The sequence below is a fragment of the Stegastes partitus genome, unplaced genomic scaffold, assembly GCF_000690725.1.
Source record: "Stegastes partitus isolate 25-593 unplaced genomic scaffold, Stegastes_partitus-1.0.2 Scaffold324, whole genome shotgun sequence".
In the NCBI taxonomy this organism is placed as follows: domain Eukaryota; kingdom Metazoa; phylum Chordata; class Actinopteri; family Pomacentridae; genus Stegastes; species Stegastes partitus.
This window is the reverse complement of record NW_007578055.1, coordinates 457,325-472,041: the sequence shown is the minus strand read 5'-3', so window position 1 is coordinate 472,041 and position 14,717 is coordinate 457,325. Positions and strand designations below refer to the sequence as shown.

Sequence of the window (14,717 nt, the reverse complement as noted above, 5' to 3'; positions counted from 1 at the left end):
GCTACCCTCCGCAATAAAGTAAAATAAAATAAAATAAAATAAAATAAAATAAAATAAAATGATTAAAAATCAGCCTGGTGTATTATGATAAAAAAAAAACTGCCATTAATCAATCAAGTATTAACAATTAGCTAGAATTGCCAAAAAATTACATTTACAAATGCACAACAGCTAATTTAATTTCCACACAACTGGGTGTTTTATAATTTAAGTGAAAAAAAGAAAGTACCACTAACAACTTTTGCCTCTAGCACTGCATATCCACAATAGCTGCAAGTGTTCAGCCTATTTACAAATGAAATCTTGCCACATGCTTACATTTCTAGCAGCCCGTTCTCCAATCTATTGTGTAAGGCATTATATATTCAGTCACTGTTTTTTCCCCCGTACGGTTGTTGTTGTCATTTTTCTGTCTGTGTTTTCATTTTAACCCCTGATTATGTCCATGCAAAATTAACTCACACAGGAGTGAATTTATTGTTTGTTCCTCAGACAGACACTTTATGGACGATAAAGCCAGAAAACTAAAGGTTAAATCAGGCAGTATGGTGTTTTATTGTATGCAAATATGATTTGTCCTCCTTAGTCTCTCACACCAGATGTCATCATGCAGGAGCTATAATGCACCTTAGAAATGTACATTACAGTATGAACTACTGTCTGTGTTTTCTATGTGTGCATGTATATTAGGAGGCGATAAGCAGTGCAACATCGTCTCTCTGTCCTCCTGTTCTGCAGATTGCATCCTTCAAAAAACTGAAAATATACATTGAAATGATTCATCGCATTATATAGTAACTTCATTTTTGAACGTAATTTTTGCAGCCAGGTGACTCACTGTGTGTGCATACGAGTGTTATATTTCTCAGTATTTAGGAAGAGCGTCCTCTTTGAAAGGCTTTACAAATCCACTCTTCTCTTCCCACACAGTGGCCTCCTTTGCCTGCAGGTAGAGCTGCATTTGGGATGAAAGCCATTCAGACAAATCCACTTTTAGCTCACAGCCTCCGCAGAGGCTTTGTAGAGTCTTGATCGTGGCTGAAAAAGCACAAGGTGGTCGTACCAGGAGGGAGCAGCTGTACAGGGTGTCTGCACAGTGGCTTTAATCTGGACAGAAATGGCAGAGGAAGACTCCAGCCGATGCTCTTCATCAGGTTTACGTGTTTGAGAATGAGGTGCCTTATAGTGGCCTAAGAGCTGGAGAGGCTAGATGAAGATCTGAGGAAGATAAATATTGATTAATTTGACCTATTTGAGTCGATTTAAAGGTGAAACAAGCCTCTCATGGAATGCTAAGGACCTTAAATGATCATGAGTAAATTATATGTTAATTAATGTAAAGATCTGATAAAGGGAGGAGGTGGGGGGAGTCAACCTGTTTCTAATAAATCCAGAGGAATCATCTCCCCTCTGGTTGCAGCTCGTGTTTGTCTGCGGGCGGATTTCGCACCCACAGTGTTGGTGGGTCTCGGCCTACTCAGACTGATTCACAAAATCCTCCGCGTTGATCCTCCTCCTCCTCCTCTTCCTCCTCCTCTTCCTCAGCAGCAGCAGAAGAAGCTCTGACTCTCGGCTGGTTTCAGCACCTCGGACAGAGGAACCCAGCGATAGGCTGCGCTCCGCCGGCGGCCAATGGCTTCAGCGGCGCGGATGCGGCAGCGGCAGCAGCATCCGTCCCGGCGGCAGCCAATCAGAGGCCGCCTCTCCTCCGCCACATCCAACCCGAATAACTGCAGATGCCCGCATCAAAGCAGCGGGTCTCTCTCTCTCTATTCTCTCTCTCTCTCTCTCTCTCTCTGGCAGGTTTTTGCATAGCTGAGGGACTAAGCTGCGGTCTATTTTTGGAATACATAGTGGCCATTTTTTCCCTCTCTCTCTCTCTCTCTCTCTATCTCTCTCTCCCTCCCTTTTTGTGTTGATTTCGGGATTTTTTTTTCTCTCTCGACGTGTTGCTGTATTTACGTCTGAGGAGGGAGGTTAGCGGGACATCAACAGCCGTGACCGTGGAGAATTTTTTTTCCCCTCCTTGCTTCTCAATGGAAGACATCTTTCCACTCGCTGCGAGACCGAAGCATCCGGGCTTTGCATCCCCATCGACGAGCGAGGGACCGTTTCTAGATGAAGATCTGAGGAAGGCAGCAGCAGCCCACCAGGGAGACAAACCTGTCGGCCTCTGACGCGGTGGGTTTGTGCCGTTTTCACGCCCCGGACAAGCTCCAAAGAGTGGAAACGCGTTCTGATCAGCGGCAAGGAAAAAGAAGAAGAAGGAGAAGAGAGGAGGGGGGGTCAAGGTGTGATACATGGATTTCACAAGAAGACTCCAGTAATTAAGAGGTATGAGTCTCACTGCATGTGGCATCATCATCATCCCCATCATCATCATCATCATCATCATCATCATTGTTTTCCACTGATGAGAAAACAGCCCGATCAGAAGCACCAGAGAGCGCAACAATTACGCACAGCAGCAGCAGCAACAGCAGCAGGCATCCTGGTCAAAAACACTAAAGCATCGTGATTTTTCTTGTGTGGGCTGTAGATGTGTGAAATCACAATCAGCAGTTTATTTTTTTAATTATCATTATCCGAAGCTGCCTAGTGTTGGGGGTGGGGGGTGTTTTCAAGGCTTCCATTTTGAAGCTAAGATGGATGCTTGCGCACATTTCTTTTTCCTGCTTCTGTGGCCTTATCTTGGTTCTTATATAATAGGCCTGCTGGTGAACAGTGGCAGGCCCGTGTGAACGCGACGTGAGCTTCCTATATACGTCCTGTATGCAGAAAAAAAGGTGCTTATAGACGAACAGGAGCTGCTGTGATGGAATGTGGAGCTGTGCAATTTTTATGATTTCACATTGAGATCTCAGGTGCAAAACATAATGATTAAACCCTTTCCTTAAACGTTTTATTCAGCAACATTCCATCATTAGGGATTAAATTCAACAATTGCTTTGAAAAATCTTGAAAGATTTTCATCTCACCTCAGCCAAAACCTAAATACATTAACTGGAAAGTAGAAATCCCAGAGTGGATGTTCACTGCTTTAGATTGGAAATATTGTTTTGACCAGAAAAACAAAATCCTGCACTTAATTTAAGGCTCACTTGCTGCTATTTTATGTATATTTTTGAGTTTTTATTATTTATTTGGTGCATTTAAAACAGCAGCCATTGAGACAAAGTGTTTTGCAGTCGAGAAATAAGAGGCATTGTGACCGAAGAAACCCTCCTGTAAAGACTAGAATAGAAAAGAATTTCTTTTGTCGTCATCGCACAACAAAAGTAGGCAGCAATCCTGTCGATGCTTTGACACAATTAGACAAAAATGAATTAGGTATTGTGCAAATATTTTTAAAAAGAGTAAAGACAACATGTACATGTAGCATATTTATTAGTTCTTATGTGAATTTACCCAAGAAATTTGACTATTACAGTCAAGACCTGGCATTATTATGTAAAATACTACCTGTATTTGATTAATTTAAATAATAACGTTAAGATAAATAGGCCTGGAGAAACATTTTTTCCTAACTTACACCTCACAATAACATTATGATCTAAGAAACAGTGAAAAAAAATGTAAAAATAAAAATAAAATAGTCCGCTTTAAGCTGCCATTCAGGGTCTTCCTCCAGGGGGTGGAGTGTGCTCGGTTGCTAGGGAACAACAACATCCCCATGGTAACATCCATCAGGGCAGCTGTGTTAACTCAGAGGAAGACCACAGGATAAGGCAGAAAACTTTGGTGAAAAAAAAAAAGAAAACGAGTAAATGCACCACGATAAATTTAATCCTCGCTCAGTCCTCACAGGAAGAAGTCAAATCTCAAGTGTGAAAGCTGTGACCCTAAAAACAAAAAAACAAAACACCTTGACTCACTCAAAGATCACTTACTAGATTTTTACGGGCTTGCAACTGCATTTCAGGGTCTTCCTCCGAACGTGGAGATTCCTCAGTTGCCGTGGTTGCTAGGAAACAGCAGCATCCCTGTGCGGAAATGTCCGTCTGCAGCAAACTGCACTGGCTGAGGAAGGCTAGGAGATGAGACTAGAATGGTTGGGATGGAAACTAGTAAGCAGACCATGAGCACTTATCTTCTGGCTTGCTCGTAAGAGGAACAAGCAAAAGAGCTCATTTCTGCACTAAATTTAAACTCCACTTATTGGCACTTTTCAATCAAATTTTCCCAGTAGAAGCTCAGAAAAAACACACACAAGTGGATCTAAGTGTGTGTATAAAAGCTTGTCAGGGGCTTTCAACTACACTCCTCAGTTGTCGTGGTTACAAGGGGACAGCGGCATCCCTCCCTGTGAAAATGGAAGCAAAATTTATCAGCTGAGGAAGCCCATGAGATGAGGCTGAAATCTTTGGAAAGGAAGTAAAGAGCTAAATAGTGTACAGTAGTTGGATCAGGATAAAAGATGGCTGTCAGTGTTTTCTAAGGGGCTGAAGTCTGCTTTGATCTATGCCCATCCTAGTGTCAGAGTTTATTTCTGCCCTTGGAAACAGTAATCAACTCCACATTACCTCAAGGTTCCACTTTACATCACGTGGAGGCTGTCGGTTACATTTTATTGTCTCCCTCAGTCGAATCTTCAATCGCTGCTCGCAAAAACATGTCAAACATCGAGCGTGGACCTCAGAAAAAATCATAAAATCTTAACTCAAAAGTCCACTTATGAGATTAGCCGGTTTAACTGCGTGTCAGGGTCTTTCTTAGAGGGGGATGTACATGTCGTGGTTGCTACGCGACAGCAAGATCCTCATGGAAATATCTATACGGGCAGGTACAGCGAGGAAGCGCCATTAGACTGTGAGATGAGGCAGAAAGCTTTGTGGAGGGAAAAAATGGAAAATACACGGTTATGGCTTTACTCGTGACTCACACTTCTCAGAAACAAGAAGGTGTGACTTTAGAAGAAGCAGTATGAACAAAAAAAATCTTAACTTAGGGTCCATATGGCAGCTTTTTCTAGCTCTTGCGACCATCTCTCCGTTGTCCTTCAGAGGATGCAGTTTGCTCAGTTGTTTTTGTAGCTGGCTGACAGTAACAGCACTGTGGACGTAACTGTCTTGGTAACAACTAAGCAAATTGTATTCTCTTGGAAAGACGATGAGATGTGCAGAAAAGCCACTGAGTAGAGCCTGAATATGTACTCTTCATTCAGTCCTTACACAAACAGTTTAGTGTGAAGGTTCACCCTTCATTTTAGAAACAACAGCTTGAACTCTACCAAAATAAATTTGTTTTTAAGAAGTTAAATTAAAGATAAAAATGAAATAAAAAGCATCTCGTTAATTTTCTTGAATGCTTTCCAAAAAAAAAAAAGGTGGCTCACACATGACACCAAGAAAACTGACTAAAGTGAAAGCGCCTGGGATGATCACGAGAAGCTCAGAAACCTCTACTAGTGGGCCAAGAGTGACATCATGTTTAATTAACTGAGCTTGCAGTTTGATCATTAATAATTAGTTGTTTGCTGCTGCGTGGCTTTGCATTGTTTATTGCATACAATGACGAACTGAGAATATTTGCTTTCGTGCTCACAGGTTCAGCTTCCTCCAGAAGTGAGACGCTTTGGCCCTCTCGAAGCTCTTTGTCTAGACCAATCAAAGAGCTTTTCCCTGCTGCTTCCTGCCCCTGTGCTAAACCTCACCAGACATCATGGGTACGGTGCTATCGCTGTCTCCCAGCTACCGCAAGGCTGCGCTGTTTGAGGACGGCCCGGCCACAGTGGGCCACTACACCGCCGTCCAGAACAGCAAGAATGCCAAGGATGCTGCTGCTGCTGCCGCCAAGTCCCTCAAGCGCCCCTCCATCATCAGCGTGTTACCATGGAAACGCATCGTGGCCGTATCGGCAAAGAGGAAGGGCTCCAAGAAGCTTCAGTCGGAAGGAGGGGATGGTGGGAAAGGGAGCTCTCCGGACGGCCACGCGGCCGCCACGGCCAACTCAGCCTCCAACAGCCTGAAGCTGAAGAAGTCTCAGTCCTGCGCTAACCTCTCATCTTACACATCCAGCCAGGACCCCTCAGCCACCACTACCACTACCTCCTCCCACCTGCCCACCTCCAAGACCCTGGCTAACGTAGCTACTGTCGTTGCCAAAAAGAATTCCCTCACAGGCTCTGGTATCCAGCCTTCCACTGCAGCCGGCACGCCAAAACGTGTCATTGTCCAGGTAACCCTCACTGCTGTTTTTCAATCACAGGCCAATGTGTTTGTGCATAACTGATTGAGCCCAAACCATCTTTCTTACCTTCCTTCTCTTCCTCCACCTCCCTCTTCTGAACCCAGGCCTCCACCAGTGAACTCATGCGTAGCCTGGGTGAGTTCCTGTGCCGTCGGTGCTACAGATTGAAGCGTCTATCCCCGACAGATCCGGTGCTGTGGCTGCGCAGCGTGGACCGCTCCCTCCTCCTGCAGGGCTGGCAGGACCAGGGCTTCATCACCCCGGCCAACGTGGTCTTCCTCTACATGCTGTGCCGCGACGTGGTCTCGGCCGAGGTGGCCTCAGAGCGCGAGCTGCAGGCCTCGCTGCTCACCTGCCTCTACCTGTCCTACTCCTACATGGGCAACGAGATCTCCTACCCACTGAAGCCCTTCCTGGTCGAGGCGGAGAAGGAGGCCTTCTGGGACCGCTGCTTGGAGATCATCAACCGCATGAGCGGCAAGATGCTCCAGATCAACACCGACCCGCACTTCTTTACGCAGGTGTTCGCTGACCTGAAGAATGAGAGCAAGAAAGAAGAGGAGAAGACCAAACTCCTGATAGGCCTTGACCGATAGGAGGGAGCTGGGAGGGGGGGGAAGGAAGACGGGACGAGTAGGAAGTTAACAGGTTGAAGACAGGAAGACTAATGTAATGCAGTGTGGCTCTACCTTTGAGCAGTGCTGTTGTCTGGCATCTCTACCAGTTTGTGATTAACCAAATTTCCTGTCCGTGACCCAGAAGAAACTTCTGCGATTAAACACAGCATTAAAATCACTTCAGTTGGGTCATGGGTCACTTTAACATTAACAGGCTTTCGGGCTGTAAATCATCTGCAGTGTCTCGCCTGAAGGGAGCCGCTGGCCTGTGGAGCAGTTTGACCACAACAAAGCAGATCAAACCAGGGTGGCTGTGGTGCTCCCTTCACCATCAGCCACATCATTTGACATATTGGATCAGATCTCAAGACTGACAGCCTACTTGTTGGTATTCGATATTCATGCTCGGTTCAAGATAACAAGCAGAGATACCATCATTAGTTTGTCAGCAACAGCGTCACTGAAAACACAGACAAGGGAAGCAGTGTTTTACTGAAATCCAGGCCAGCGGGGTTCATGATGTGACATTATCGGGCTGTGAGGAAGATATCGTTTCAATCTTTCGCCTCAGGCCAAAGAGACACGCATCAGCCTGACCTGCACCTTGTTTCAGTGAGATAAGGAAGGAAATCTGAAATCCATACTGAAGTTTTATTGTGTGCTTTGATAACAATGAAAGGGGCCAGAGACGCCAGACAACACAGATTTTCGTAGTTAAGGATGAATATATATATTTATATATTTATATATACACAGATGGGTGACAAATTAGTGGAAAAACCTGATCAACAATGACATCTAGTCGTGCTCTGCGACATGTATGAAGACGCCGAACAGACCCAGATGTGTTTGAATGAGGGTTTCTTGTTTGGGCACAGATGGCAGGAGCTGTAGCTGCTGCTCAACTGTCCAGTGCTTCAGTAGGAGCAGAGACCTAAGAGGCGTCGGCATTTAGATCTGTTGGAGAAACAGGGTCGGAAATGATGCTAGTGACTGAGAATGTCCGCAAGAACAGTCAGCAGGCAGTTACATAGAGAGGGATGTCAATGCATAAACCCTGCATCCCAAAGATAAACGCACGAAGGGATCCAATGGTTCTGTTATACTGTGATGGTTGGGATCCACTTGTCCCATTCGATGGAAGGGTCACCGCAAATCACTACAAAGTTGCTCTGAGTGACCACCTTTATCCTGTGATGAAGCATTTCCGTCCTGATGGGAGTGGTATCGTCCAAGATGCCTCCACCCATAGGGAACAAGAGGTTAATGAATGGTTTGCTAATACTGTGAATCATACGCTGCGACCTTCACAGTCACAACACCTAAGAAGCTTTTGTTAGACAGTCGTCTCCACCACCATCAGCAAAGACCAGATGAGAGAATTTCTTTTGGAAGAACAGTGTTCAACCTTTTAGTCAAGTTCCAGACATTTGGAGAATCAACGCCAGGGAGCATTGAAAGTGTTCTGTGATGGCTCAGCACCGTACTAATTCCGTCACCCATCTGTAAAAATATATTTATATATACATATATAAAGCATCCAGGCATTTTATCTGTAGAGAAATGAACCACGTTGCATGAGGTCACTTCATATGTCCTTGCACATGACCACTTGCTTATTGCCAACTCCACTTTACCTTACTCCTATAATCCTGCCCCGGCTTATTGCACTCATCAAAAGTGGCGAGGTCCACTGTTGTATCATAAAGAGTATTACCTAACGACACAACACGGACGAGCTAGACCCAACGAGTCTGCAAACTTGTCAGACGGTCAAATTCACGTTCGTGTTTGGCATAATTGTCCTGCAGCGGCTTAATCCAGTCGCATATTATATAAAGTACTCTACTTTGAAGGGAACATTTGGGTTTATCCAGTCAAATCTTCTCTGAATCGGGAAACCAGCTATGTATTTTTAAGAGTTTGAATCTCTAAACACACGGATAATAATTAAAGAAGCCCTCTTAGAAGCTGTTTACAACTGAGTAAAAATGGGAAAATGCAATACTGACCCCTCCAGGGCACATTTTACACATTTCTCTTACTCCGCACTTTCTCATGCAGTCCATATTGGTGCTGAAAGAAAGAAAGAAAGAAAGAAAGAAAGAAAGAAAGAAAGAAAGAAAGAAAGAAAGAAAGAAAGAAAGAAAGAAAGATGTTCTGTTTGAAACACTGCACTTGTGTGTGTCACGCTGTATGAATGACTGATGGTCATGAGGACATGTTCAGAGAGGAGGTGAGTAGATCATGTGATCTCTCTCAGCCAATGCCTCCCGACGTCAGAATAAAAAGATAATGTGATTATATTCCAGGTGTGGAAGGGCAGGGCCAGGCGCTTTAAGCGTCGATGTGACTTTTCTTCAAAAAAACAAGGCTTTGAAGTTGCTGCCGCCACTCGGCTCCAGAGACCTTGGCTGCTGTTTGAAGTCCCCACACCCACCCACCCATTCTGCTCATCGCTCTCCACAGCAACCAGGACAAACTAATACGACATAAATTCTTTCTGTCTCTCTGTCCATCTGCTCTGGTCTGGTCTGAACAGGCCTGGTGCAGTCCAGTCCATATTTAGAGACTCTCTGGTCCGCTGACCTGATGGCTTACTTATTCACCGAGTTGTTTGACATGCATGTGTGCTTCTATAGGTTTCCTAGCATGCTGCTTTGTGTTGGGCACACCGCACCTCATGTTACTGAAGAGACTGAGCGGTTGCCACGCTGAACTGCTGAAAGCTAGACTGAGTGATGTGACATCAAGGCGTCTCGACACAAGAAGTCTTCAGTGAGGGAAATGTGTGACAGGTTAGCTGTAGCCGTGCTTACATCAGTAAACGCAAACATCGGTACATCGTCTGGAGTTCAAATGATCTTGCTGCTATGGTGCTCAGGGGCCTAAAAAGACCCCACCAAGATGAAATCATTTCCACATTTGGAAAACAGTTTTAGATTATGATTGGGTTCACTAAAAACCCCTGAATTCAAACAGGAGCTTGGTTCACTTTGCATGGATATCAAAGGGGTGCTCCAGCAGCTGCATTTCCATGGATTGGACAACTTATTTTAAAAATATCTTTACTTTCAAGCTCTAGAAATGTTGGCTCCTACAGTTTCTAGAATATAACTGAATCTGGATCATTCATTTAATCCCCATACCTGTATTGGGATATTGGCAGAACTCCCTTTTAAACATAATGGTACCATCAACGGTGCCCTTTTAGAACTTTATCTTGGATTAGACAACACGTAGATGTTTCACGTGTTCCCTCCGGAGAGATTCTTCACCTTGATGTCATGATGTCATATCACTAAGTCTATCCGTAGCCAACAAACTGTCTTCAATTTTCAAAAACTCTCTGCCTTCTCAGACATGGCGGGGATCTTGTGCCATATCATTCTAAAGACTCATTATTTCATACAAAAGAAGAAAACGACAAAAACACAAAGAAACATGAGCCAACTCAGAGTCTCTGACTGCTGAACAAGAAGGACTATAAAGGAATCATGAGTAAGCTTTTTCATAATGTTGCTACATCGTGTACCCGAGACCAGACGAGAAGGACTTTCTTCATATAGCAAGGACGAGGAAAACGGAAACGCTTGTGATTTTAACACACGGTGAAAGTTTTATGTGTCACTTTGCAAAACGTATGCCAAAACTGGAGTCATCCAAAGCTGGAGCATTCAACATTCTGCTGGTGAATCAATTTCTGATATTTGGCATTCACTCTGATATTATTTAAAAATCTAAATTCTCCCTTTTCACTTGGAAAACTTTGGAAAAAGGGATCTTAAAAGCTGAAAACAGAATGTCATGCCTCTTTCCAGACTGGGTGTCTCCACGATGCAGGTGATGTTTTAACTCTGGTTGTGTTTTGTGTTCAGATGATAACCGACCAGGCTGCAACGGGTACCACGCTGTAAAGAAAAAAAACATGTAGCCTTGATATCCAGAGTCAGACCTCACGAGACAAATATGCACACGAAGAATGAATCCATGGCAAACAAGCTTGTTTACACGTCCTTCCTCCTAGCTGTTTCTGATGGGTTGAACAGTAGACAAGTAGCAATTCTCTCAATGGCATTCCCAATGCGACTGTTGAATCTTTTTTGTTTTTATTATTATTACACAATTTGTTGTACTTGATGATCCAAACAGCAACTAGTAGGTGGATCAGTATTACTGCAAGTTGAAGGATGAAAGACATGTCCAAAGGTTGCAAATTCTACTCTCTATAGCAACATATATGTGAAACAAAAGAGGTTAAAGGGATACAAGAATTTCATTGTCATCCAGATTTAACTGGAGGGATGATGATGCTTAAAGTACCAGATGTGGATTCCTTGTGCTAAATCTAACGGTGGTTCAGTCCCACAACAACCTGTCAAGCTTTTTTGTTCTCACACAACAAACAGACAGTTTGCAGAGATTAAAGTTTATGTTCAAAAAGTGGCTTTCCACAGCAGGAAAGGGGCGGGTACAAGGTGGTGCTAATGTTTATCCGAGTGGTGTGGAAAAACTACTTTTTTCTTCCCTAAAAATGGCCCGAAAAGTGGTTCTAAAGGGGTGTTTCCTGAGGTCGGAACACGCCCGAAGAGTTGGGTCGCCCTAAAATGGCTAAAATGCAAGTTCCAGCAATGGAAAACAACCGACTGACATTTTTGAGACAATTGGTCCAAGTGTCTCATTTGTAGCAACAGTTAATTACCTAAAAATGGCAACAACCTCTTGTTGGCCAATGTTAGCAAATGGTTAATCGGCTAAAAATCCTCTCAACGACTTATTATTGTTTCAAGTTGACTCATTTTAAATCTTGTGAAAGGGCTCTTAAATATGTACTTGATGGCTACGTAGGTGATACTGTGCAACAGGACTGAGGCTAAAGCTAACAAGTCTTTGGCAAGTCAATATCCTCACCAGCTAATGAAAATAGAGAAATATCCTGTTGTTCTTGCATTGGAGCACAGATCTGGCTCATTCTTATATTAAAATCTGGTAAATGTTATCTGGGGTAACGCTAGCAATTGTTGGAGTATAAACCTACGGGACAGAGCTGCTAACATTAACGTAAACTCTTCAAACTACATGATTTAGCTTCCACAGAGCAGGTAAATACAACACTGTAGATGTGCTAGTCATTAGCGCAACCCCGTAAGCTATTGAATTAGCTGCTTGGCCTTTGGGTCACCACTGTTGGTAGTGAGATAGCTAGCTGGTTAAGCTAATGAATTAGCTGCTCGGCCTTTGGGTCACCACTGCCGGATAAGCGAATGATTGTAGCTTGGGTTAGAGTCAGAAACACATTGTTTAGTCCATTCTTCACATGCTTGCTCTTGTGGTTTTTGAAAGGCACCAACAAAGACACCAACCACTAAGTATCAGATTGTGAAACCTGAAAGCTTGACAGACTCGTTGTGCCGCATTGCAACACTGACTGAACAATCATTCAACGAGGAGAGATTTTTAGCCAATGGTTAGTTCTGCTAGTTCTGGTTGAAAAATGTTAATTACCCCAACTCCCCCCTCACACACACACACACACACACACACACACACACACACACGTCAAGTATTATATTGACATTATTCAGCACCGAGTGGATGTCACATTTTTACAGACGAGGAGTGATGATGTATTTCTTGAAATGCGCAAAATTCCCTGGACACTTCTCGCTCTTTTTGCTTCCTCCTGCTCTGGACAGTAACAACACAAGGAACAGAAACCTGTCCTCTGAATGAACGTTCTTCTTAGAACTGGAGATAACAGTGTGGGTTGACTACGCCCTCCCCTCCTATACATGCTCTCATCATTGATCAACTCATAACTATGTGCCATATTTTATCTTGCAACACGTACAAGACAAAAACTATCGTGTAACATATGACGCTTCTGACGACGACGAAGTTGGTTTTCCTTCCTTTTCATTTGTGAACCATATTGTGTAAACAAGAATCTTTGTTGAACAAAATTCAAGGCTACTAGTGTTACTAGAGTGCTGATGCTGCAATCTGTTACTATGTGGATGTATGAATATGTATGTGAGAAATAAGAATAATTTGATCAACTGTTACAGGTACTTTATATAAAAATCTTTACAAGCATGGAGCTTCTTTGTTTATTTTCGCGTCGTGGGGTTTTATAGATGGGTTGGGGGGGTTTGTGCACTTTCAAGGCAGTTCTTAGTTTGACCACAAGGAGGCAGCAGAGAGTCATTGAAGTAGATTTGTTTGAGGGAAGAAGTGGTATTTGGAGATTTTAGAGCTCTTATTTGGAAGGAAATCCCACTATAGGCAATGCAATCACTGCTTGGTGGTTGTTTAGAAACTAAAGGTGGCCCTTGAGAGTCATTAAGGGATGGAGATAGTTGGGGTGATGAAATTTTAATGTCGAATGCTTGAAGAAGGGCTGCAAGGTGGCGCAGTTGGTTAGCACTGTTGCCTCGCAGCAAGAAGGTCACCGGTTCGCGTCCCGGTGGGGGCGTGGAGTTTGCATGTTCTTCCCGTGCAGTTTGGGTTCTCTCCGGGTTCTCCGGCTTCCTCCCACACAATCCAAAAACATGTTGAGGTTAATTGGTGATTCTAAATTGTCTGTAGGTGTGAATGTGAGTGTGCTTGGTTGTCTGTCTCTAAGTGTAGCCCTGTGATAGACTGGTGACCTGTCCAGGTGTCCCCTGCCGTCGCCCCCTGCGACCCTAGTGAGGGTTGATATAAATAATGGATGGATGCTTGAAGAATTGCAAGAATTGCCTTGACGGGCAAAATAGGAGCTGGTATTGACTTGTTTCAGTTAACACATCCTAACACTTGCATGAAAGGGGGCAGCCTTTTATGCCACTGGACCAGATTTGAAAGACAGACTCAGGTTCAAAAGGTCAGTAAACCTTTAGCCAGCGAGGGGCACCTTTCTGAATCATCGCATTCATTGACTGACTCGGTCGCTTTCAGCACTTCAGCTCCATTCAGTCTGACTGAAGTGCTCTCAGCTGTTACACGCTCCACGCAAGTGACTGAAAGATAGCAACAGACTCTTAAATCCCAATTTTAGCTCTTCTAACTTTATAAGCAGGTCTTGCACAGGCCTAGTTGTGGACTGAACTGTTTAGTTTATTGGAATCCCCACTAACTACGGTACTGCAGCAGCTATTCTTTCTGAGGTCCACTAAAAGATAATGCATGACAACAACTGACACAAACAAAAGAATGACTAGAAAACATACAGACAAGACGAGCTCCTGTATATCAAGTCGACTATCTTCATTATCAACCAATATTTAGTCAGATTGCTTCTAATGCATGTCTTTAAAGTTTCTCGATTACCTTGCAATTGTAATTAGCAACACACAATAAGCTGATTTGATGACCTCAGTATTAGCTCGGTTCATAACAATCATGACCACATTTCAGACAGTTTATAATTGTTTGATGCTTTTAATCTCCCTCCAGCGTGTTATTCCATTAAACAGTCGTCTGGGTTACCCCGAGGCAATCACAAAAGGTTTCTGCATTTCTCTCATTACAAACTGCAAACAAATTAAATGCAGAATGACACCCAGCCTGGTCGTTAGTACAGGCAGCATATTTTACCAACAGCATGTTTATGTGTATAGAAACCCCAAGTCGACCGATGCTGTTTTAACACATTTTTTAATCAACTTTTACTGGTGCCTTGTGTGGTAGGTCTTGGGGGTAAATTCCATTCACTCGGTGCCTAACCGTTTGTTGATTGAGTTTGTTCTTGCTTCTGGCAATAAATTGGCAATAAAATTCCTCCTGTAGCCTGCTGGTAGAGCAGTCATGTCGACCTAAATTTTCTTTAAACAGACAAGAGACTGAAGAATGTCCTACGACACAGTGTGGCTGCTGCTGACTTTGCTGCTTGAGGTGCAAAATGCATTTGAATATTCGGCTTCTAAGTGA

General features: G+C 43.6%; 2 protein-coding genes across 2 annotated transcripts in view; one reads left to right on the top strand and one right to left on the bottom strand.

Moving 5' to 3' along the window:
- Window positions 1-961, bottom strand: part of rpain (RPA interacting protein) — a 3,897-nt gene extending 2,936 nt beyond the window's left edge. The window contains exon 1 of the mRNA XM_008283717.1: window positions 905-961. Coding sequence (XP_008281939.1) covers window positions 905-961 — 57 coding nt within the window. The remainder of the gene's footprint in view (window positions 1-904) is intronic.
- A 4,700-nt stretch (window positions 962-5,661) lies between these two features.
- LOC103358661 (cyclin-dependent kinase 5 activator 1) lies at window positions 5,662-6,785 on the top strand. The gene is made up of 2 exons (XM_008283712.1): window positions 5,662-6,177; window positions 6,294-6,785. Exons 1-2 carry the CDS (start codon window positions 5,662-5,664, stop codon window positions 6,783-6,785), a joined length of 1,008 nt encoding a protein of 335 aa, XP_008281934.1.
- Window positions 6,786-14,717: the final 7,932 nt, after the last annotated feature.